Raw genomic sequence first — 24,654 nt, 5'->3', positions numbered from 1 at the left:
AAAAGGAAAATTTAAGAATTAAATGCAAAAGAAGCTGAGAATACCCAGAGAATCAATTATTAGATTATTGATTTAAAAATATATACAAAATTTCGGACAAAAATTGACTATGAAAAAAGTTCATTTTTGAGCAAAGCAGTATCTGGTCCGAACAAGAAAACGTGACTCTTTTGGTGATCAAAAACAGTCTCGATTTATTTTATCCACGAGGGATAGGACCAACATACGAGCTGTACAGCTCATCACGGCGACCCGCTGTTGTGCCCCTGCTTAAGAACTACATGCAATTTTTTTGGTTATTTTTTCTGGGCATGAGTTAGAAATATCATTTTTGGTTATTTTTTCTGGGCGTGAGGTAACATTACTCAATCGACTGGGTAATGTTGCCTCACGCTCAAGCAACGAGCACGGCTAATAGTGGGCCTCGAACATCCGACCTGTCGATTGAGAGGCGGAGACGTAACCACTTCACCACTGCTCCCCTGATTGATACTGACTTGGGGTCATTTCGTTCACCGGAAGGTGTCTTGGCGTTGATATTTTTATAGATTATTTCTTTAAAACAACGTTTTAAATAGATTATAGATTATTCCGAAAACATAACTTACCGAAATCTTTTGTAGGTTGAGTAGACTTGAGACTTCTTGTGATAAACATTACATACGCCTGAAATTTACAGAAGATTATCCATCTACTGTCGAACGAAATGCTGTCGGTCAAAAAGATTTTCTTCGTTAAACACAAATTTCCTGACAGTTTCTGTTTGAAAGTTGCCTCGAAGATCCTGAAGTGTTCAAACTGATAAAAAATTAAGTCTAAAAACGGCAAGAAAAGTCTTCAATAATTTTACGTTCCCAATTTGACGGTTTGTTTTAGGCAAGCTCACACTATCAAAATCACCAAAAAAATACAATACAGTGCGGCCCAAAATAAAGGAAAAAAAGTCTGTGTATCAAAACCTACTGAATCGATCTAGCTCAAGTTTGGAGAATCAACTTTTGGCACATAAATACGTGTCGTGAAGTTTTGACGGTGAAAACATGCGTCAATAACAAGATAGCAGCAAATCGTTTTCTCACTTACTGTTGGTTTACTTCAACGATGCTTGAAAGTAGTTTCATGACCACCGAAACACATCCACTGTTTTTAATCATTTTGCTACCAAACTCCCCATCAGGAGTGCCCCTTCAGCCAAAAAAGTTCTAGGGTACTACAGAAAGTACACCACTGAGGGAAGCTCTGAAAATCATAACGAAAACAAAAGTGGACGCAAAAGAACAGCCAGGTCAAGAGGAAACATTGCAAATAATGTAGCTCAAATCGCACTGATTCCACGACTATCGACATAAATCAACAACTTTCCAAAGAATCGAACAGTTTTCTGAACCTGTTTGGGGGAGCGGTTCGGGTTTGATAACGTGATTGGGAGCGTTGAGGCTGCGTTTCCTCTGAATGGAAATGTTTCCACAAAAAACAACAGACTTTATGCATCTAGCACTCCAAGAAATTTTACAAGAGACAGTTTTTTCAGCTCGAGAACAACAATCCACGTTTTTGGAGCATTGATCGACGATGGAAAAGTGATTGAGCAGCGGGTACCTCTCTATTTTACAAAAGTTTATCTATCGGTTTTTAGCCAAATTTGGCATTAAAAATCAAGGAGCAATCAGAAGATACTGTAGGATTCAAGATGGGGCGGGGCCATTTGTCACAGAAAAATTCTGTCCGACAGCAGTTGAGCTTGATGTTTCCTAACAGAGATATTGGTTTGAACTTTTTCATTGAGTTTCCATCTCGATCACCGGACTTGACTGCTTGCGATTTATTTTTGTGGTCATGGATTCGTTCCAAAGTTTACTCCGATAGTCAGCCCCGTGACACTCAAGTTTTATGCCAAAGAATTACACATGACTTCGCTGTCCTCAGTGTTGAACCTGATGTGGTTATAAGAGTTATCACATCAATGGCCGAAAGAGGGCGCCGTTTATCATCTACTTAGAAGGTCAAAAAATTAGTGGAATGTTTAGAAAAGATTTTCTTGCATCCGTGTTTCCAAAAAGCTTAACTGTGTTAGGAGGGGTTTAATTGTGGACAACTTGCAATGTCGTATTTTAGTTTAATGCTGTAACTTGATCATTCGCCTTTTTGCCTTCAAAATTCTTAGTTGTGTTAGGATGGCCTTATTGGGATGTTAACTTGAGCTGTTTTTGACTTTGTACCTCCAAAATATGTAGTTGTGTTAGGGGGGCTTTGTCGAGTACAGCTTGCAATGTCGTTTTCTTTTTTTAAAGCTTTAAAATTATCATTTGACTTTGTGCCTCCAAAAACCTCAGTTGTGTTAGGAGGATGGTAGCTGGATGTTTAGGTGAACTGTTCCTTACTTTGTACCCTCAAAGCTTTTAATTGTGTTACGAAGATTTAAGTTTTGGACAAATTGCATATCTTTATTTTCCTTTAAGGATGTAAGTGTTATGAGGGGCGTAATGTTGTGTTAGCAGGGGCGTACTTGATTGTTTAGGCGAGCTGTTCCTAATTGTTTGCCTCCAAAAACCATCTTCGAGTTAAGAAGGGCTTAGTTTTGGACAGCTTGCAATGCCGTATTTTACTTATATGCTCTAAATTCCTTTTTAGGAGGGGCATAATTTTGGACAGTTTTCAAAGCTGCATATTAATTTAATGCTGTAAGCTCATCATTGACTTTGTGCCTCCAAAATCTTAATTGTGTCAGGAGGGGCGTAGCTTGATATTTAGGTAAACTGTTCCTGAAGTTGTTCCAAGGACCCTAATTGTGTTAGGAGAGGCTTAGTGGGATGTTTACATGAGCTGTTCTTGACTTTGCGGCTCTAACATATTTAGTTGTGATAGGAGGGGCTTTGTAGAGGACAACTTGTTTTGTCGTTCTGTTTTTTTATCATTTGTATTTGTGCCTCCAAAAACCTTAGTTGTGATAAGAGGGGCCTATTTGGAGGTGCCTATTTGGCCTATTTGGAGGGGCCTATTAGGGGCCTGTTTGAGTGAGTTGTTACCGACTTTGTGTCTCAAAATTTCCTAATTGTGTTAGAAGGGGCTTGATTGTGCACAGCCTGCAGGCAAGGCCGTATCTTACTTTATTGCTATAAACAGATCATTTGACATTGTGCCTCCAAAAAACCTTATTTTTGTTGAAGGGGCGTAGTTAGATGTTTACGTGAGATGCTCCTTACTTTGTTCCGTCACGAATTTTAATTGTGTCAGGACGCGTTTAATTATGGAATATTTGCATAGCCATATATCATCAGATTAATGGTGTAAATGTTATGAGGGTCGTAAGTTGCAATATGAGGGGCGTAGTTAGATTTTTAGGTGAGCTTTTTCTGACTTTCTGCCTCCAAAAACTTAAATTATGTTAGAAGGGGCTTAGTGCAATGTTTAAATGAGCTGTTCCTGATTTTGTGCCTCCAAAAGTTGGAATGAGGGGCTTTGCCGAGGACAACTTCCAATGTTGTATTTTTTTCAATGCTGTAATTTTATCATTTGACTTTGAGCTTACAAAAACCTTGGTTGTGTTAAGAGGGGCCTTGTTGGATGTTTGAGTGAGCTGGTCCTGACTTTTTGCCTTCGAATTCCTTAATTTTGTTAGAAGAGTCTCGATTGTGGACAATTTGCAGTGCCGTACTTTACTTTGATGCTATAAACAGATCATTTGACTTGTGCCTCCAAAAAACTTATTTGTGTTGAAAGAGCGTAGTTGGATGTTTACGCGAGATGTTCCTTACTTTGTGCCTCCAAAAACCTTAATTGGGTTAGGAGGGGTTTAATTGTAGACAACTTGCAATGTCGTAATTTACTTCAATGCTGTATCTTGATCATTCGCCTTTTTGCCTTCAAAATCCTTATTTGTGTTAGGAGGGGCTTATTGAGATGTGAACATGAGCTGTTTTTGACTTTCTACCTCCAAAAAATATACTTGTGTTAGGGGGTCTTTGTCGAGTACAATTGCAATGTCGTTTTGTTCTTTAAAGCTTTAAGACTATCAATTGTCTTTGTGTCTCTAGAAATCTTAGTTGTGTTAGGATGGGCGTAGCTTGATCTTTAGGTAAGCTGTTCCTGACTTTTTACCCTCAAACACAATAATTCTGTTAGAAGGGGGTTAGTTGCGGACAACTTCCAATGCCGTATTTCAACTAATTGCTGTTATTCATCACTTGACTTTGTGCCTAAGAAAACCTTATATGTGTTGGGAGGGGTGTAGCTGGATGTTTACTTGGGCTGTTTCTGATTTTCTGCCTAAAAAAACCTAAACTTTGTTATGAGTGGTTTTGTTGAGGACAATTTCCAATGCTGTTTTGTTTTTAATACTGTAGTTTCATCATTTTACTTTTTGATCCAAAAACCTCAGTTTTGTTCACAGGGGCGTAGTTGAATGTTTAAGCAAGTTATTTCTCATTGCAATACTCCAAAAGTTCTAATTGTGTTGGTAGCAGCTTCGTTGAGTACAACTTGCAATACTGTTTTGTTTTTTTTTTACTGTAAATTTATCATTTGACTTTTTGTCATAAAAAAATAATCTGTGTTGGGAGGGGTTTAGTGGGTTGCTTACATTAGCTGTTCTTGACCTTGTGGCTCCAAAAACCTAAGTTGTGTTCCTTAGTTGTGGAAAACTTGCAATGCCGTATTTCAACTCGAAGCCGTAAAAATATCCTTGACTTTGTGCATCTGAAAGTTTTATTTGTGTTAGGAGGGGTGTAGTTGGATGTTTAGGTGAGCAGTTCCTGACTTTGTGCCTCCAAAAACCCTAATTGTCCTAGATTAACCACATATAGTACGATTTTTAATGATTTTTCTTATCCCATTTATGAATCAGGACGAGCCCTTGATAATTTTTACTTCTCTTTAATACAGAAATGTTCAACTTGAAAACTAGATGAACTACTGAATTAAAATCGATTACATACTATTTGAACACCACCAATCAATTTGAAATTTAAACGGACAAATTCATCAAAAAGTATTTCGAACAAGCCGCTTGCGAAATTGAGTTTAAGCAATCGATTATAACGGATTGAAATGCTGACTTTTGAAAGTTATAATTGATTTTAATTATCAAAAACAGTTGTTGAAAGTACTTATAATCAATTACGATTGTGGTAATTCCTTGAGATTGTAATCTCTTATAATCCATTATAATTAGTTATAGTTGGCTTAGAAAAATTCAAAAAATGGGTTATAATTGATCACAACATCTTATTCAATGTCACACGAAAAGTATATATGCTTATTGTTCCGACTTTCGATACGAAAGTAACGGAATATTTGTGCTCGGGGTGAGTTTTTTTTCTTCAGACGAATTTCGACTTTTTACCTAGCCATTTTTGACGGAACTTTTTTATATCATTCAAAAGGTATTGTTGTCCTGAGCTTATATTTGAAAAGATATTTTACATGTGATCATTTTTTGTAAAGTTATGGGGGTTTAAAGATTGCCGTTTTGGCCAATTTGGGACAATTAACGCGCGATAAGTTTCGCGCTATTAACGCGTAAGCGGAGATTTATTCCGTCTTAGAAGTTTTTCCAAATTGGTTAAAAGGAGCTTATTTGCCATAATTAATCTGTTACAAGGAGCAAAATCTATCATTTTGTACCTAATATGGCGTTTGGGGAGATGATTTTCATTAAAAAAAAATTTCAAATTTCAGAAAAAAAAGTTTTCATTTTATTTTATTACCTTCAATTTTTTTTATATGTTATTACTGCTCCATAAATATTAAAAGGCAGTCGGAACATTCAGGGCTTCGCCCTGATACGAGCAGTCTTGTTTATCGTTTGGGTATATAGTTTCATGTCAATAATACACCTCTCTAAACTAGAGGTTTTATCATAATTTAGTTAATCTCTTGCTATTAGATTAAATTTTCTCGCGGAAGGGCCGAACGTTATTAGCTGAAAGGAAAGGCTCCAGATAAATTATGTAACTAGAACAATATGCTGATATTTTGGTGGCCACAACACCTATGAGTGCGCATCATGAAACAGTTTTAATTGAGAAAAAGGAAAAAACAAACAGAAATTTTTGATTGCGTTTTGATCGAAAATTGCTTGCAAGATCAAAAGCAAAATGGGCAAACAAAACTTTTAGAATCTTCTCTTATAATCTTTACAAGATGTTTTTGTGAATAACAAACAAGTTAAACGAGATAAGAATTTATGATGGACTATATTTGAATGTAAACAAATGCATTTTTACCATGGATAAAAGTTGGTTCAGGTTGATTTTCGTGGGCAAAAAAATGCCATTCTAAACAATTAGAATAACACTTTTAATCCACACAACTGATTATGCTTCATTATAATCCATTTTTATCCGAGAAACTGAATAATTAAATTTCATCATATTGGGTTATAATGGATTAGTCTCTCTTAGTGATTCAAGTTTTCTCAAGATTTGCAGCTTTTTTCTGCTTTACTCACGACCTACTCATTTTTTAAGCCTACACGGATTTAATTAAAAGTTTCGTAACCATCTCTCACATTCTAAACCCAGGTTGAAGACGCCCAAGTTTACAACCATCCTAACCACATTTATCTTCACACCTGCCCCACATACATCAATCCCCACCTATTTCCACCTACGTGACACACAACACAGCTATCCCCACCAGCAACTACCCTACCCCTTCCACAACGACTTGACACCGCTGCAAATTTGATGGGTTGTGTAATGGTCTAAAGGGGAATTGGAGGTGTGTGTGTGTGTCTTGGAGGGGATGCATTAAAGAGAACGCGTTTTTGGCACCTGTTTTTGCGCACTTTTACGGTTTATGTTCGCTAGGAATAAGTGGTCGGAGGGAAGGGCGGTGAAATAAGAAATTAAAAACTGTGGTGTTGGAGTAAGTATTTTGTGATAGCAGGAAGCCAAATACAAAACAATACAGTTTTTTGCTGCAGCCAAATTAAAGATAAAACTTAGCGATTGCAACGTTCAAACTTTGATTATTAACTTTCAAAAATTTAAAAAAATTTAGGCCCTTACTCATAAAATTTAATTGTAATCCAATATATCCATTATAATCTATCATAGTTCATTGTAACCCATCATATTCCATTTTCATAGATTAATTTATACCTACTTTGTTAGTTTTATTATCGATTAGATATCCTTTCAAAAATTGTTTTTCAGAATTATATGGAGAAAGACCTTGAAAACTCATTATAATTGATTTTTTTCCATAGAACTTCATTGCGGGTGGTGAATATGTAAGACAATTGACTATATTTTTTCCAAAAAGAGAGGTTACGTTTGATTTTAAACTCAATTTTTTCTCAACTTTAGTAAGACTGGCATTGAAATCATGACATAATGGATAATTAACGCTGGAAACTGGATGCGGGAATTAGCATGCTCTATCAATTTGAAGCAGTTTCTGATTCGGATGTCATCGCCGCTTATGTGCTACTAGCACGAAGCGTACTGCGCTTTAGTTATCCCAAGTTGGGTAATTGGAGAATTACAAGCCCTTTTAACATGCAAAAAAGGTCACAGCTGATGCAGAAAATCTCTCAAAATTGGCTTGTTAAAAAATCGAATTGTGTCTGGAAAACAATTACCCCGAGCACAAACAATTCGTCACATTCTTCAAAAATCAAAAGAAACAAATCTCAAAGGATCCAACTATTAACAATTGAATAAGCTGAATAACATTGAAAAAGCTTGTTTAAAAGGCCGAAAGCTAAAATTTGTCTGATGAAGAAAATGCAAAGCTCACACCCAATCTATTTATCTTTCACAGAAAGCCGGAAAAACAGGCAGTTAAACATGCAGTTTTTCAGCAAAGCTTACTATGCGTCCTGGAGCATAAAAATATTTGACACGATAGTCGCGAGAATTACAAAAAAGTGCCTTCTTCACAGAGCCCATTACAAATATTTCTTAGAACCTCACTGGTTTGATGAAAAAAGAAGCGTTTTGGAAGTATAACAGATTAAGCTAAGAACTATTAAAAGTGATGCCTATAGAGAATACCGATATGCAATTTATTTTCAGCGAACAAAGAGTAATTGTGAGCAAAATACCATAGGCTATTAGAAAAATTAGTCGAACAAACATCATTGGATTTTTGCTTCATTCCTGCCGTCTTGTTTCCGAAAATTCTTTGCTTGAAATATAATTTTATCTTCTTCCATTGTTTCTGTCTGATTTTGTGTAATTTATTTATCGTGAAATTTTCCTGTCAAGCAACCCAAGAACTCAACGTCAATAATTTAGACAATTGTATATTTAATTTGAGTTGTCTGGCGTCAATATAAACTCCGTCAAAGGAAAGTTATGAATATATTCAAATGCTTTGAAAAAAATGTCATAATTTTCTCTTTTTTGTCCCATTATGTATAATTTAATTTACATGAGTTTTCCTGTCAGTATCCGTTTTTTTCTTTTCTGAAGTCAAGAGAGAAAATGTGGTCAAACAACTCAGCATCAATAATTTAGACAAAGGTAATTTTAACCTGAGTTTCGGCGTCTATATAAATTTGTCGAAAACAAACTATAAATTGCCGGAAAATTTCCTTATATTCGTCCAAAATATTCTTTAGCCTCAGTTCCTTGAAACTGATATTTTACAGTAAATTTGATCGAAAATAACTTTTTCCAGTCATGTCTAAGCGTTTTGACGGAGGCGGTGCAATGGAAACAGCTGCAAATGATGACTCACGAGAAATGCTCAGTTTCTTATGGATATTCAGATCATGGCTGCTCCAATGCACCGCACATGGGATACCAAAGGTCATCTCGTACACCAACTTCCACCGGAAGATCTTCTGGCTAGTTGCGGTAGTTGTGTGTTCACTGGCATTCCTCTATCAGATCACAGACATGATGATAGACGTGTACACTTACCCAGTGACTGTGAACTTGCAGATCACCCACAGAGACCAACTGGACTTCCCCACTGTCACCATGTGCAACTCCAACAAAATCAAGGAATCCCTGCTGAGAAATTACCACAGAAACGACTCGGATTTGATGAAGATGGTTACCTTTGAGGATTTCAACTCAATTGGTCTGCGGGATATTTACAAGCTGCTAATTGCACCAGAACCTCAAGATACAGATTCCGAAATCACAGGAACCACAACGACGACAGGAGTTGTGGCACCTGAGGTAAGTGACCCGATTCCCAGATGCCATTTTTTCGAAGAAGATGCTGACGACAACGCCACAACAACTGCTCCACCCGAACACAATGACTTCGAATGTTTGGAAGATAGTGGTCTCTGTTATGTGTACACATGGATATGCGATTTGTACGACGATTGTTCCGAGAACTCAGATGAGGACCCCGAGTACTGTGGGGGGAGTATCTGCAAGCAGACCGACTATGAGTGCAAAAGTGGAGACTGCATCGATCCGGCGTTGAGGTTAGACAAATGTGACAGCAATGACAGGTACAGCGCTGATTTGAGTTATCCAGAGGAAACCAACAAATTTTGAGCAAAACGCGGTTTTTTCAAATTAGAAATACCTAAAGCAAAAAATGGCGAAAACGAAAGTTGTTTACATTTTTGTAAAATTCTTTTGATGCAATATGTTTTGCAAAATTCAGATCTTAATTTTTACGCTGAAGTTGAATCAGTTTTCACTGAATTTAGACAAACTTAAAATACGCAAGAACTATCGGGTCAATTGTTGATCAAACAATCCTTAAAATGAGCCTATTGTATATGATAAATATTAAAGGGTATAATCTACAAAATTATGGCAGATACTTTTCGAAAGAGCTTCATACAAAAATTGGAAGACTATACCTGAAATATCATATTTTGCGCTACAAAAGAGGCCCACTGTAATAGAAAAAGCACACTCAATGACTCATTAGAATACGGTAGCTTTTGATTAACTCAAAACAAAGATGTAGAAAAATGTTTTTTTTTCTAAATAAAAAATTACAAGTATATATGATTAAATAATGTGATTGCCAAGCCTCTTGAGAATCTTTTTTCTGCTACTTTTGCTGACACTATGACTCAGTATACTCAAAATTCAAAAATCTGTGTTAAAACAATGACCGTTTCAGGCCGAAACTTAAATGAGTTTGACAAAAACAATAAACTCTTTAAATTTGTTGAAAATAAAATTTACAAGCTGATGATTTGATTGAAAAAATTGTTGAATTTCTTTCTTGTTTTACCCCACGCGCTACGAAATGAACAAAATGATATATTTTGAGCCTGGTAATTTATGAAAAAGCGCTTACTAATTGCATCAATTCAATTTGAAAGTTTTTTTTTCAGCTCACGCTTTTTGCGACGAAATAGATTGCTTGTTACACAATTCCTTGGCCAATTTGGAAGTCCCTAAGAAATGGTAACAAATAATATATATATTTATATATCTTTTGTGATCACTCTCAATGTAATCAGAACTGAAAAGATTGTCAATATGACTAATTTGAGACAATCAACGCGCGATATATTTTGCGCTAATAACGCGTTAGCGAAGATTTAATCCGTTCTAGAAATCATTCGAGTTGGTTGAAGTATATTTTTGTCAGAATTTCTACGTTACCAGGAACAAACTATAACACTGGGTACTTTATATGCTGTGTGGTGAAATATTGTTGGCAAAAAAAAACTTAAAAACAATTTGTTTATGTTTGTTTGAACGATTCATCAGTTCTTTTAAGCGAGCACTGCTCAATAGGCAAAAAAAGGCATTTGGAACGTTCAAGGTTTTGCTTTGTTACAAGCTGTCTTGTTTTTTGAGTTCAATACATCGTCAAATATGTCCCATCAAAAATGAGTAGGTGGAAAATTGAACTCTGTCAGGTGCAAAAAGCAGTGCAACAAGTAATTTTCATTCAAATTCTTCAAAATTGGAACAATAAACATGTTTTTGTTACGTATTGGTTAAATCCAGAGACTTAGCAATTTTGCGAAAAAATTGGTATCATCGAAAAGCTGCATATTTTGAAAAACTGTATTTACTGGCCTACATACTATACCTGCACAGTTCGGTTTTCCAAGATTATATTATCATCGAAACACTTAAAGTGCATGTTTTTGAACTACTTCATGTTAAATTTCTGTCAAAAAAAAAGTTTCAGAAAAATTATGTTCAACCGAGCTTCGCAAACTATGTTTCAACATTAACTCTGGTCAAATTCTATGCTGCTTTTTCCGAGTTTTTTTTTCAACCAACGCTTTTTGCGAAAAGCGCGTTTAAAATCATGGTAATTTTTGCTAACAAATTAAATCAGTGCAGCATTGCCAGTTTGATAAATTTAAATGTTCCTTAAGCAAGACAACCATTAAGTTTGATGCTCCAAATGGTGTTGCATCAAAAACCTCCCAGACGCAAATTTCAAGAAAATCGTTCGATTCCATTTTTTATTCCATTTTTTGATTCCATGATTAAGCAGAACAGATTGAACATTAGTTAAACAATTTAGTTAATAAATAAGTCTTACTAAAATGAATAATATCTGATTTTACACTGTTCAATATGACTCGCCGTAAAGCAGATCAGATTAAGCGTATGTGTTTCAGCTATTTGTTAAATTTAAAAGTTGACGAAACGGGTTTCGACAGTTTTTTTTTTGGTTGAACAATAGGTGTGACGGCAAATTTGACTGCTCCGACGGATCCGACGAAGAATATGAGTTCTGTGACCTTGAGGTAGTGCAACATACATTCACTTGTTGTACTTCCGATCGCAAAATTCCCCTTGACCAAGTATGTGACGGCCTCATCGATTGTCCTCGGGAATTCTCAGATGAGTTCGGACCCGCATGTCCGTCAGGAGGAAGTTCAGAGGCCTCGGACCATCCGAACGAGACCATGTGTCATGACCCCAGTACTTCCTCTTTATGGAAGTACTATAAATACCCCATCTGGATCCCCAATGAGAAAGTGCACGATGGAAGAGTAGACTGCTTCAAGGTTTTATAAACACAATCAGCAGAAATAGTTCTAAGACACCCCCTTTGCTCTCATTTAGCTCCTTCATTTGTTAATGACAAGGCCAGTTGATTGAAAAAGTTTGTTCTATCAGATCAAAAACTGAGATTTTTTGTTTCATTTTTCACAAGTCCCATGCAGTTTCTGCACTCAGGTTTTGCTATAGTAGAAACACTCTCGTTATTTTTGCTCTTTTTAACGGCAGTCGCAAATTATCAATTTTCTATGATAAAAAATTCCTCCAATCATATAAATATCGAATCGTATAAACCAACCCACATTACAACAGGTTAAGCAAGCCAGCAACCCAGTTAGATCTCCCGCTGTTTTAATGGATAGTTTGAGTCCCCTCTGTCCCAAACGATATCCCAGAGTCCTAATGTAAAATTACATTTTTGGATCACTACGGGCGACACATCTTATTATGATCACCGCGTTTCAACATAAAACAACTATATTTCGCTCGATTCGGATTCAGTCATCAATCACTTGATACCTGACTATGTTTAAGGCAGTGGATGAGACGTGTGTTTGGAAGAACAACTTGGTCAACTGGACTTCGCCCAAGGATACTGACGAGTTCAGGGAGTACCAGAATCTTCTGGGCAAACCAGTGGAGATGCGCTGGTACAGTATGGCATCAAAAGAAGAGGTTTCTTCACTGGGACACAAATATGAAGTGAGTGCAATGAGTCCTCTCTTTGGTAAAGGACATACTTTTCACTCTGAATTAATTACTTTAGATGCTTCTATCCCGGGGCGATGTTGTGGTTTTGTGTCCAGATTATTGCGACAAAATTGGATGTTGTCAGATCGCCGCGACCGAAATGCATTTTTTTCATTCTTCCCCCGCGACACCAGAAAAGTTTCATGCAGCCGGTGCGACTGCAGAAAATTCAGAAAAAACGGTGCTACTGAACAAAAATTAATCATGAACGACGCAAACAGAAAAAATAATATTCATCCGTCCTAACTAAAGCAAAATTTGTGAAGTTTTTGGGTTGAACAGTGAATCAATATTTCGAAATTTAGGTTTTCTTTGAAGGTTTTAACTTTTTACGCTTGCGATTAGCAAGCGCTATCAAACTGGAATATAGACTTTTCTAGTTAATTACTAGTTTAACAAATTCATCAGTTGAATCATTTGGTAACTATGCTGCTGATTGACATGTTCAATTTCTTGAAAACTCAAATTTAACAGAACGGATTTTGCTTTTGCTGTAGATAGTTTTCATTGTAGTTGCAAGTGCATGTCTTGTTCATTCTAAATTCAGGTGCGGGGGACACAAGAAAGATTTAAAAAAAAAAACATTTTGTTTTCGGCTCAATTGATTAAGCTCAAAGATTGTTGGCTTAGTTGCGACATTACTGATTTTCTTGAGCTGTAAAGAAATCTATTTTAATTGCACGTGCAAGTCTTTACACTTGTTGTTTAAGGAGGACTTTAAACTTTTTTAATGACATCATATTTTTTGGTCCAACTTGTGTCTGCTCAAAGATTGTCGGCTTTGTTTCTTTTGTAAGATGGGTTCCCTGGATGCTGATTTAAAATCCAAGTGTTTGACATATTTGCCTGGAGTAAACTTCTAACCAGACATATGAAAGTTTATATAACCTAGTTTGAATCAAACATTGTCAAATTTTTTCGTTTTTTTTTGTGTTTATGTGTCATTTGTCGCACTTGAATATTCGTGGTAAAAAGAACTTAAAAACTCTTAGACACACCCGATGATACATAATGACCCTAATAAATGTTTACTCCAGTTTCGGTGGTCATAACAAAAACTTTAATTAGAAATGAAGTATTTTAGTTAATATTAATTTCCAAAAACCACCGCAATTAACGAATCAAAACAAAGCTGAATGATAAAAATAACAACTGCAACAACAGATTTTCAATACCACAATAGATTTTCAACCTGCAAGATCAAAACAAAATTTTGCGACCGAAGCAAAATTGTCCACAATGGAAGTCCAGAAGTTAGTTACGCATGATTGCCAGAGTTAGACTAGAGTTTTCTCATTCTTAGGGAATGTCGATTAAATGACTTGCAAAATAGAAATTTCTACCAGCAGGCAGTTATGAACTTTCAAAAAAATTCGAAGAAACCTGTGATTTAAATATTTTTAAATTTTCATAATTTAAATAAATTTTTGTACTTCATTTTGTTTAATTTTAAGTTTTTTTTCTGATAAAAAAACTGCCTGACGACAGTAAGTAAAATATGATTTTGTTTATAGTTGTGTAGAAAATTGCATTTTGTTTGTTTTCTTGTTATATCTCAAGAAACGTTTGAATTTAATTGAAAATGTCAAAGATTGCATTGAATTTTTTTCCTGAATTTAAATTGGAACTCTCTATGAAGCGAAATTTGACCTTAAGTGGGAAAAAAATGTTCACCAAGATAAATCCATGCAAATTTGTATAGCGGCATTTAACAAAAACTGCACAATTTTGAGCGATACATAAAAAAGTGTCTAAAATTGCTTTTTAATTATCAAAAGTGCTTAAAAAACAAAATTATTTTACCAGAACAAGCAGCCCCAAGTGTTTTTATTCGATATAAGTTGATTTTAGTATCGCAGGATATGAACTAATTTTGTATAGCTTTTGTTGAAACTGGAGATATCTGAGCATATTTTATGCACTGAAGATGTGCGCATTGTACTGAGCATGCATTAATCATTCCAAAATATCATTGGCAAAACTCGAGCAGTTATATAATTTTAAAAAATCAACGCAGAAGATTTTTTCTTTTCGGATTGTCGAGGCATGGAAATAGTTGGCTGTTTTCCATTTTCCCTACAACTTTGAATTTCAGTTTTTAAAAACTGTTTTCAAATGGTCATGAAGTAATTAACATGCAAGATGAACAAACCAACTATTGCAACACATTTGTTTTTATCCTTTCATCAAAAAATCACGCAAAATCAAGATAACCTCCATACAAATATTTTTTTTCATACAATTCCAATCAAAAAAAGTTCTATGCATGCTCTTTATGGAAAAATGCTAATCATACGATTCCCATGTATGGAAAGTGTTTGATATACAATTTTTCATTGTTTTGTCACAAAAACTTTCATGAGGCTTTGAAATTAAATCAAATTTTTTTGATTTATAAAAGCAGTATTATTAGCATTTTCCCATAAATAACTGACGAACATAACTTACATCTCATTTTAACCAGCTCTAAGAACAAAAAAAAAAACGTTTCAGATTTTTTTATTGAATGCAAAGCTGTCAAATTTTTGCCATTATCGTTTTCCACGCACAATTTTTTCTACAAAAAAAGTTCATCATGGATTACTATGGACAATCTCTGTGATGGCAGACTTTTGTATTCTTCAGTTTTAGATGGTAACATATAACCTTAAATCTGTCGAAAAAACAGGCCACGATTATCAAGATCTGAGTTGATCGATAGAGGCCTCAAAGTCATATACAAAAAAATTGCAATTTTGCTGCAATTTTGTGCCAACTTTTGTTGTTAAACTACTTGCCAGCTATCAATACGTAGTTTAGCCTGTTGGCTTTCTCATTTCAGAAAAATTTTGATGTTTGTGTTTCCGGGCAACACGCAAATGTTAAGCGAAAAAAAACGTTGTGGAGAAAATGGCTTGTCACACAATTCCATTGAATATACTGATGTCTATCGTACAAATCCATAATCTGAAAAATCGCTTCTGATGCTAATTTCTCACATTTTTTTCAATCTATGGAATAGTATGGAATTGTATGATAAGCAATTTTTCCATACTATGGAATTGTATGATAAGCATTTTATGTCAACCCGGGTACTCATTTAATGTACTGTTTCAATTCATGAGTTAAACTCTATACCAAATGGCCACGCTTTATTTGATATTTTTTAGGAAATGGTCATCAAATGTAGGGCCAATAACAAAGTATGCAACGAGAGTGTCGTAGTTAACATCACAGTGTCACAGGAGTATGGCAACTGTTTCTCATTTACACAACAAGATCCTATTTCTACGAGCGGAAAAGACTATGGTCTGAGCATCTGGTTCAACCTTGAAGTGTACGATACTTTGGGTCTGTTTACACCTACTTCCGGTCTAAAATTGTTCCTTACTCCTCCAGGAAAAACTGATAGGAATGGAAATGTTTTTGTGGACCAAACAAGTGAGCTAAGTCTCCCGCCGGGGTTTGAACATCTGGTGTCCGTGCAACCCAGTTATATTCAGAAACTAGCGAAACCATTCAGTTTATGCGAGTATTATGGCGAGGGCACCTGGGAACGATTCAACTCCCGTGATGAGTGTTTGAAGGAATGCATGGACTTGTGAGTAAATCATTGCTTGGATCCCTTCCTCTAATCTAGATTATTTTGTCATATCAATTACTTTTTCATATATCCGTTATCTAGATTTTAGTGAAGTTTTTCAGGCTGTGGAAAAAAATATCTACAAACTTCTAAATCTTTCACTAGTTCCTAATAAATTTCAGGATGAAGGTAGAGCAATGTGGCTGCTCCGATAACCTCATGGTCCATCAAGCTCCTCTTTGCTCTCTCGACCAAAAAGAGCAACGGGCTTGCGTTGACTTCATAAACGAGAACTCAAACCCCAACAAAGAATGCGAATGTCCAAACGAATGCCATGTCGAGTCTTATGATGTCAAGATCACTCAGCTTGAATGGCCAACAAATCGCTCTATTGCTCGATTTGTAGCCAATTTGTATCAAGATCTGAGCAGACCAGCTATTAACTATCTAGTGTCAGCTATCAATAGATACACAGAAGACAAAAAAGAAAATACTCAGCAAGCATTGACTCAACTGAGGTCAAATTTTGGAAGTGTGACAGTGTACTTTCGTGATCTCTCAGAAGCAATTATTGTTGAGCGACCAGTTTACAACTTCGTCCTGATTATCTCAAATTTTGGCGGCCTTCTGGGACTCTATTTGGGAGTGAGTGTTTTGACAGTTTTGGAAGTTGTCGATTTTGCCTTCGACGCCATTGAGTATTTGCGAATAAGAGGAAAGAAGAAAATGTTTGAAAAGAATTTGGACGAAACTCCTGACAAGTGTAATAAAACATTTTCTCCGGGATCTGTCGCAGTTCCGAAATATCTGAATGGTCACCAAATGCAAAAAGTTTTTTCTCAAGGACAAGAAAACCATGGGTTTTTCTGAGTGCAAATATACAAAAAAGTTTAAAATTGGCAAAAACTACAACGCCAAAAGTAGTTTTCGAAGTAGTGTCGTTCACTGACTACAGAAAAATTAAAACTGTAATTAGTATGCCACAAGCAACTAAAAACGAGAAAATAAAGATAATTTTTATCATATATTTCGGAACTCGAGTGATACAAACGCTACTATTTTGGTCCTGCGAATAAATGATAATTCACAAAAATGCTTTTGGACTCATTTGTAAAATTTCTCATAGGATTGGAATGTCATCTATTCAAATACTGCAATTCTTGGTAATCTTGATCCAACTTTGAAATAAACATTGATTTTCATAGTTTAGAAGAGTTTAATCAATAGCATTTGATCCATTGATCTAGGGCAAGTTTTGTATTTCTACCTAGTCTGAGCTCAAGGCATTGCTATATTTTCGAAGATAGTTCCGCAAAGTTAGCTGGTAAAAAAACCAAAACAGTCAGAAAAAAAAACACTGAGCACAAATGTTTCACATCTTTTCTTTTCGAAATAGCCATGGAATTGCGCTTTCGTCCGAAATTGCCATAAACTGGATTAGCTAGCTATGCGAAGGCTGGCAAAAAAAATAAAAAAGCAGAGGAAACTTCATTATAATTTTCAAGCTGCTCTTCAAACACTTCATTCAGAAAAAAAAACAGAAATTAAAACGTATTCCATTGAAGCAAACTCAAGAAGCTATTCGATGAATAAACCTATATCTCTACACACAAATTTTCATAAACATCATCAAGCCTGGTTCCTTCTTCTGGACACATTCTTTGTGGATCATATGTGTGGATCGTCTCAAATGGCGTCTCTCCCCACCAGTTGCCGGCTATGTTGTAGTGACAGACAAAGTTGGTCCAAGTCCGTGTCCTGCCTCTCTTCTTCCAAGTGTTCACACACTTCTCCTGTGCACACCCTATGTACTTGGTGTCCGCCCAGAGTATTTGGGTTAGATGACGACACGCCCATGAAGCTAGCAAACAAATTTGATTCAAACTCTAAACAGTTTCGCTTTCTTGAAATGCTTTTGTAATCGTGCGTTAATTACCCGGGTGGAAGTGCTCGCGATATGTTTCGACTTTGAAAGCCGAGAAAGTACAGTTTTGCGACTGAAATTCCGCGGTCTAAAGGCAGTTTTAAGTCAAGCACAAAGTCGAAACATACCCGGAACATACTTCGGTCAAGAAGGACGAAACATAGGTAAAGTCGAAACATACTTCAGCCAAGAAGGTCGAATTATAGGTCAAGAAACATAGGTCAAGTCGAAACAAAGTTCAAGTCGAAATATACCCGAAACATTTTTCGGTCGAGAAGGTCGAAACATAGGTCAAATTCAAACATACTTCGTCCAAGAAGGTCGAGACATAGGTAAAGAAACATTGGTCAGTTCGTAACACACTTCAGTCAAGAAGTTCGAAACATAGGTCAAGAAACATAGGTCAAGTCGAAACATACTACGACCAAGAAAGTCGAAACATAGTTCAAGAAACATCGGTCAAGAAACATAAGTCAAGTTGGAACATAGGTCAAGAAACTTGGGTCAAAATGAAACATAGGTCAAGAAACATAGGTCAAGTCGGAACATAGATCAAGTCGAAACATAGGTCAAGAAACATAGGTCAAGTCGAAACATAGGTCAAGAAACATAGGTCAAGTCGAAACATAGGTCAAGAAACATAGGTCAAGTCGAAACATAGGTCAAGAAACATAGGTCAAGTCGGAACATACTTCAGCCAAGAAGTTCGAAACATAGTCGAAAAACATAGGTCAAGTCGAAACATACGACCAAGAAAGTTAAAACATAGGTCTTAATTCTCCTTTTTTGGGGATACGAGGGCAAGTTTCACCGCTGGTCTCGTTAAAGTACCTGTTTTCAGTTTACACGAGCACACGATGCCATCAGAGCCGGTAAAAACTTCTACCACTCGACCCAGTGGCCAGATGCCTCTTGGTGTTAAGTCCTCAAGTATCCACACGAGGTCATCTTTTTCGAGTGGTTCCTCGGGTTGCGTCCATTTAGTCCTTCTGATGAGAGTCGGAGCGTACTCTTGAAGTAGACACCTCCAGAAGCTGTCAAGTCTATCTTTTGCTCGCTTCCGGGACTTCTTAGACCGTTTACTAGTAGATGCTTCGTAGAAGGCTGCTGCTGGAGCGTAGACGAATGGACGACCCATTAAGAAGTGGTTGGGTGTCAGTGGAAGGTTGTCGTCAAGGTCACCACTGACTAGCGTTACCGGACGTGAGTTGAGGATTGTCTCAACCTCGGCTACGACGATAGCAAATAGATCTCTGGATAGTCGATCAGAACCGAGATTTGGTAAGAAAGCTCATTTTATCATTGGGACGAGTCGTTCCCACAGGCCACCGAAATGGGGGCAGCCGGAGGACTTAGGCGCCATTCAACTTTGTGGATTTGTAGAGTTTCAGTTAGGTTAGTTTCGTTGATTCGTTCTGAGTGTAGTTGTTTACCGGCGCCGACGAAGTAAGTAGCATTGCCAGAGATTAAAAGTTTAGGTGTGCCTCTCCTAGCAATGAAACGTCTAATTGCCGTTATACAGTTGTTCGTAGTAAGGTTCTCTGTCGATTCCAGGTGAGCCGCGCGAGTAGAGAGGCATGTGAAGAGGCAAATATAGCTTTTTTCAGTTGTATTTTTTGTTGCGATGTAGAATTGCCCGATAAAGTCAATTCCTGTTTTTTTGAACGGAAATGGGTCGTCAGACGGATCGCCCAAACGAGTTGGCGGCAAGTCGGCCATGAGTGGATGTAGCCCTTTGCCTTAGAACCTTCTGCAGAGAAAGCAGTATTATCTGTGTTGCAGTAGCATGTCTTATCTGTCTGAGTGTTTCTGCGGAGCCCAATGATGGCGAAACTTTGTTGCAGGTAGTTGCGAATGTACTTCAACGAGACCAGCGGTGGAACTTGCCCTCGAATCACCAAAAAAGAAGATTTAAGACCACTTCAATTGTACTACAACAACAAAAAAACTGGGCTTAACCCCTTCCCCTTTGGTTCCAAATAAGATCTCCCTCCCCCGAGGATATTCATGACATGAATTTTCTCACATTAATTCTAGAAAAATGCGGTAAAATCTTTTACTAATGGCATAAATTGTTCCGAACTAAATAGTAATAAATTTGACTTCAACAAAGAGACTTTTAAGACATATGATCTTCAACTTGTCTTGAATACATGTTTTTGTCAGAGCGCAATATTAAACGAGAAAGTTATTTACAGCGAACCATCCTTGTTAGGGAAAACCTTTAAGATATTGATAACTAAAAGCTCCCACATGTTTTTTTTTCATAATTATGATTTGGTTTTTCATTGTACTAATATCCTTATTTGCTACTCAATCCACTAAGTACTTAAATACATAATTGGGAAAAATAAGTTTTCACCAGAACGCACCCTGTTTTCTTGTTTTCAGTGAGGCTTATGCTTCATTCTGGCCAAACATCTTGTAGAACATAATGTAGAAAATTTGTACAAGAAACGTTGACAAATATGATCTAAATTTTTGTAATTGAATAAATATTGATTCAAGTCGTATACTTGTGATAATATGAATACAAAGGCGGATAAAAATCAATTGTAAAAGAATTGAATTGAGTATAAAGTGAAAATCAAAAAGTAAACTGAAAACTTTTTAAAAAGAATCGATTTAGAATTGATTGATATTGATTGCTTTAGCTAAATTTTTATTTTAAATTAAATCGATGCTAATTTGTCATTTTTTCAATGAGATAAAATTGAGTTTGTTTTGTGCCATTTGCAACTAAAAGTTCAAACTGATGCGTGCTCTAAGTCTTTAGCTGAGCATACTAAGCGGAACGCATGCAAATCGCTACATCCCCTACTCAAACTGGGGCGTGCGCTGCATCAAAGTGAGTAACTGTTTTCATTGCGCATGCAAGTCACTTCAACACTATCCCCCCGCATCAGCCGTAGTTAAATTTAATTGAAGGAATTGCCTGAAAACAGTGAGTTGCTTTGTTCGTTTTATTGGCCTCTTATCCGGGGCTGAAAATGCCTGCCATACAATTTCAAACACCACAATGTTTATCCAAAAAATTCCATAGATCAAAGTTCTGGAAAAATATCTAGTCATACAATTTCCATATATGGAAATTGTATGATACGCACTTTTTCCATATACCTTTCTGATCATAAAAATTGTCAAAAATCTAAGAATGAACCTTAAACAGGCAAAAAAAGTAGTCAGTGTTAACCAGGCGTTGATCAAAGCGTACACTAACATGCCATAGAAGTAAAGATTTAGTAAAGATTTCGAATTTTAAAAATTTTCATCTTTCACAATCACTGCCTGATTAGTTTCAATTATTTCAAATTTCAAAAAGTTTGTTACTTTCGTTATAATCATTTGTATAAGACAAATCAGATCGTTTACTATGTAAATGCAAGACCGTCCAACCTTCGGTGAATCTAGTTTTGAGTAAACCATTGTCGGTCTTACAAACAAAATCAAAGTTTTCAGAAGTTTATTATTTTTTTCAAATTCAACTTTCTGTTTATGGAAAAATGCTTGTCATGAAGCTCTCTCTGTGCCCAAATTTTATCTTTACAAAATATACGCCTTTTATTACTCCAATGAAGCTTGATATAATTTAACTCACTTCACGATCATTTCAAATGTGAGTAACATCCTACTTTTGCAAAAAAAAATTTGTTTTGTACGCCGCAGATGATTTTTGAAGATTTCTGACCAGTTCTGCAATTTGCTATGCCCGGTTCCGGAGACACATGCAATTTTTTTCAAAATAGCAGTTCTGCCGGTTTAGACAATTTGAAAGACAAAATTCACTCAGACACTGCGACAAAAGTTGAATATACAGTAACAGAAACCACTTAAGTCCCCGTTCTTCATCTTTATCTTACATTTACTTGGCAGTGCTGCTTCCACATCTTTGAACTTGATGTCGGCTTTTTTCAAACGCCAATCATTAATTTTTTGAGCATAACCAAAACCCTAAAAAGACCTTTCGTTTATGTGCAAATTTGAAAAAGTTTTGACCAAATAATTGCATAGTTTTTGCAAATAGTATGTTTTTTTATGAATCTGATCAATTTTGGCAGCAGGCTGCCTTCATATTAAAAAAAGGTCGGCGCTCAAAACATGATGTCTCAAACTAGTTCCAAAGGGGGCCCTTTCAAAACCATTGGCAAGCAATTTCGAGGGAGGAGTGGGCGCCTATTCCCCTTCCACCCTTCCTTACACTTCCGCTGAGCGGTTTCCGTCCTGTTTCCCAGACTATTGAATATCAAAACTGTGGTCATATTCCAAGAAACCAATAATTGTTTCTGCAGCTCCACTCACGATTACATGTGTGTTGTCGCCAGCTGTACTGTTTGATCTCCCTGTACCACTCCAGCACTAGCCGTCCCACATGCCTGGTTTTGCCCTGGAAGCCACTTGCAAATGCCAGATTCTCCCCTATCTCTCCCATCTCCTCCTCCAGCTGGGCAAAAAGAGTCCCTCTGTCGGACAAGTGGTCCTTTTTGCACGCACTCGCAACCTGCCATCATAATAACTTGGAAGTTTTTGTGACAGCGTACTTTGTTTGCATACTAATTAAGGTTTCTTTGCTTGTAGATCAACATCTACTTCAGAAAAAAATTGGATTATCTTCTCTTACGACCCTTTAGATGTTTGAAGCGTGGGTAAAATATCGAGAAGAGAAGTAGGTCGATCGAAAAAAGGGGGAGCAATAATGGGCTAATGAGATTTGCCGAGGTTTTAGAACGGAAACTTGGTTGTTGAACAATAAGTAAGTTGTTTTAGAGTTGAATATTTAGTTGCTTGAATCACTTTATAGCTTAGTTTCGAATAAATACTTGGATTCGAATAAATACTCGGAATAGGAAGTTTATCCTGAATGAACATGAATTTAAGGTTGAATAAAGTTTATCTAGCAAACAGTATTTGATATCAGATAGAGAATGAACACGCTCTGCGTGGTATTAAATATGGATTAGCAAAATGACATCGGCTAGTACAATTTTCATCAATTTGCAGTGAGACTGCAAAAAAACAATTAAATAACGAGGTACCGAAGGGAGAAAAAATTTGAGAGATTTTGCGGGAGAAAAATTTTGAGAGATAGCCCAAAATTTAAGAAATAAAAAAAATTGCACCCAAACGAGCAAATGATTGATAGCCCCCCCTATCCCACACAAATGCTGAACAGTCAGCCAGAAAAGTTTAATAACATGCAAGAGGTTGAATGAGTTTATAAGAGTTTTTGAAGAGTTTCGAGCTTGACTTAGAGTCAATCCTTTCCTGTTTTTTTTGTTTACACGATTGAGAGGGGGAGAAGTTGTCATTGAAGGTCCAGGCGGAAAGCGATCCCGAATAAGGGGTTTTCGCGGTAAGGTCGAGAGTACTAACACCGTTTCGGAGGGCAAAGTTGGGTCCTCCTCAACTGACTTAACTGAATGCCGCAACGGATCGCAAAAAAACTGAGTGGGCTTCTTGCTACGATGTGACGTCCGGACTGACTCGGCGTCGTCAACCACTGGTTGAGCAGGTACAGAAAGCGAAGGGCAGCTCTGATGACTCCGGATGAGAGGGAAGAGCCAGACCTCATGGCGACATCGTGTCCGGGGAAGAAGGAGTAATCCCAGAACGAGGTGCATTAACGCCCGGAAAATCAGCCAGGTTTGACGTCGAAGAAGAGGCAGCACAACGTGAAGTCCTCGGTTGAGGCGAAGTTAACGAATTGTCAAGGCGTGCGGTAGAGTCGGGTGGTAACGAGCATGTATCCTTCGTTGAAGTATGAGGCTGCGATGTAGAGATAGGCTGAGGAGCAAATCTGACCGGAGGTGAGTCACATTGTAACTTCTGACGTTTTCCGATATGAGAGGGATCGTTAATCACGTGAAGACCACCATTGGATCCAACTGAGCTTTCGCTGGAAGAGTCAATTGTTAGGTCTACCATCGGAGTAGAGAGGGTTGGGTTATTCGGCCGCTGATCGAGTAGCACCGGCTGAGACCGTGTAACGGGCCTTTTAGCAGCAAGCCGAGAGGCAGAAGTAGAATTAGAAGCTTGGAGTCGATCACCTAGAGTGTTGGGAGCAACTGAAACGGTAGACCGATAATTAGGTTTAAGACAGATGTGATTTTTCCGGTAAACTTTTCCCAGAGTCGGTAACTTAAGCATGATCCGTAACACGAACAATCTTTAATTTAGTCATTTTACAAAGAGGCTTCCCTGAATGACGATCGATAATTTTCCTAAAGACCTTAACTCGACTAGGATCAGACATCAGAAGGTTTTCTAATTTACTTGTTCTCGAGAGGCGACGAGGTGCAACAGCAGGTGCACACCTGGAGCTACCTTGTGCCCCCGGAGGTGTCACTATTGTCGGGAAGCGTAGAGTGTTGTGGTTGAGTCCTGACTTAAGGGAATGAGCGAGGTCCGAATGCCGCGTTGCCAACTCCTTGAGGACCTTTTTCCCCCCATCTGGTGGAAGATTGCGTTTAAATTGGGACCATATATTTGCCGCCCGAGCGGGTTCCGTCAAC

At 37.1% G+C, this 24,654-nt stretch overlaps 4 protein-coding genes across 4 annotated transcripts in view; 1 reads left to right on the top strand and 3 right to left on the bottom strand.

The window, feature by feature from the left end:
* LOC134842597 (Golgi SNAP receptor complex member 1-like) overlaps positions 1-24,654 on the bottom strand; it is a 290,244-nt gene that overhangs the window by 81,170 nt on the left and 184,420 nt on the right. The gene's annotated exons all lie outside the window — the stretch shown is intronic.
* LOC134842596 (spermatogenesis-associated protein 7 homolog) overlaps positions 1-24,654 on the bottom strand; it is a 532,288-nt gene that overhangs the window by 323,218 nt on the left and 184,416 nt on the right. The gene's annotated exons all lie outside the window — the stretch shown is intronic.
* Positions 8,477-16,047, top strand: LOC134841716 (low-density lipoprotein receptor-related protein 1B-like). The gene is made up of 5 exons (XM_063857751.1): positions 8,477-9,394; positions 11,587-11,914; positions 12,444-12,611; positions 15,809-15,975; positions 16,038-16,047. The coding sequence occupies exons 1-5, from the start codon at positions 8,631-8,633 to the stop codon at positions 16,045-16,047; spliced, it is 1,437 nt and encodes a 478-aa protein (XP_063713821.1). The 5' UTR covers positions 8,477-8,630.
* The window catches only part of LOC134842710 (venom allergen 5-like), a 75,520-nt gene continuing 68,628 nt past the window's right edge, over positions 17,763-24,654 (bottom strand). Inside the window, exons 3-4 of the mRNA XM_063859168.1 lie at positions 22,445-22,643; positions 17,763-18,082 (exon numbers count right to left, since the gene is read on the bottom strand). Coding sequence (XP_063715238.1) covers positions 17,817-18,082; positions 22,445-22,643 — 465 coding nt within the window. The 3' untranslated portion in view covers positions 17,763-17,816. The remainder of the gene's footprint in view (positions 18,083-22,444; positions 22,644-24,654) is intronic.

The sequence above is a fragment of the Symsagittifera roscoffensis genome, chromosome 3 (assembly GCF_963678635.1).
Source record: "Symsagittifera roscoffensis chromosome 3, txSymRosc1.1, whole genome shotgun sequence".
Classification (NCBI taxonomy): domain Eukaryota; kingdom Metazoa; phylum Xenacoelomorpha; order Acoela; family Convolutidae; genus Symsagittifera; species Symsagittifera roscoffensis.
Note: the sequence above shows the minus strand (reverse complement) of the source record. Positions and strands in the feature narration are given on the sequence as shown.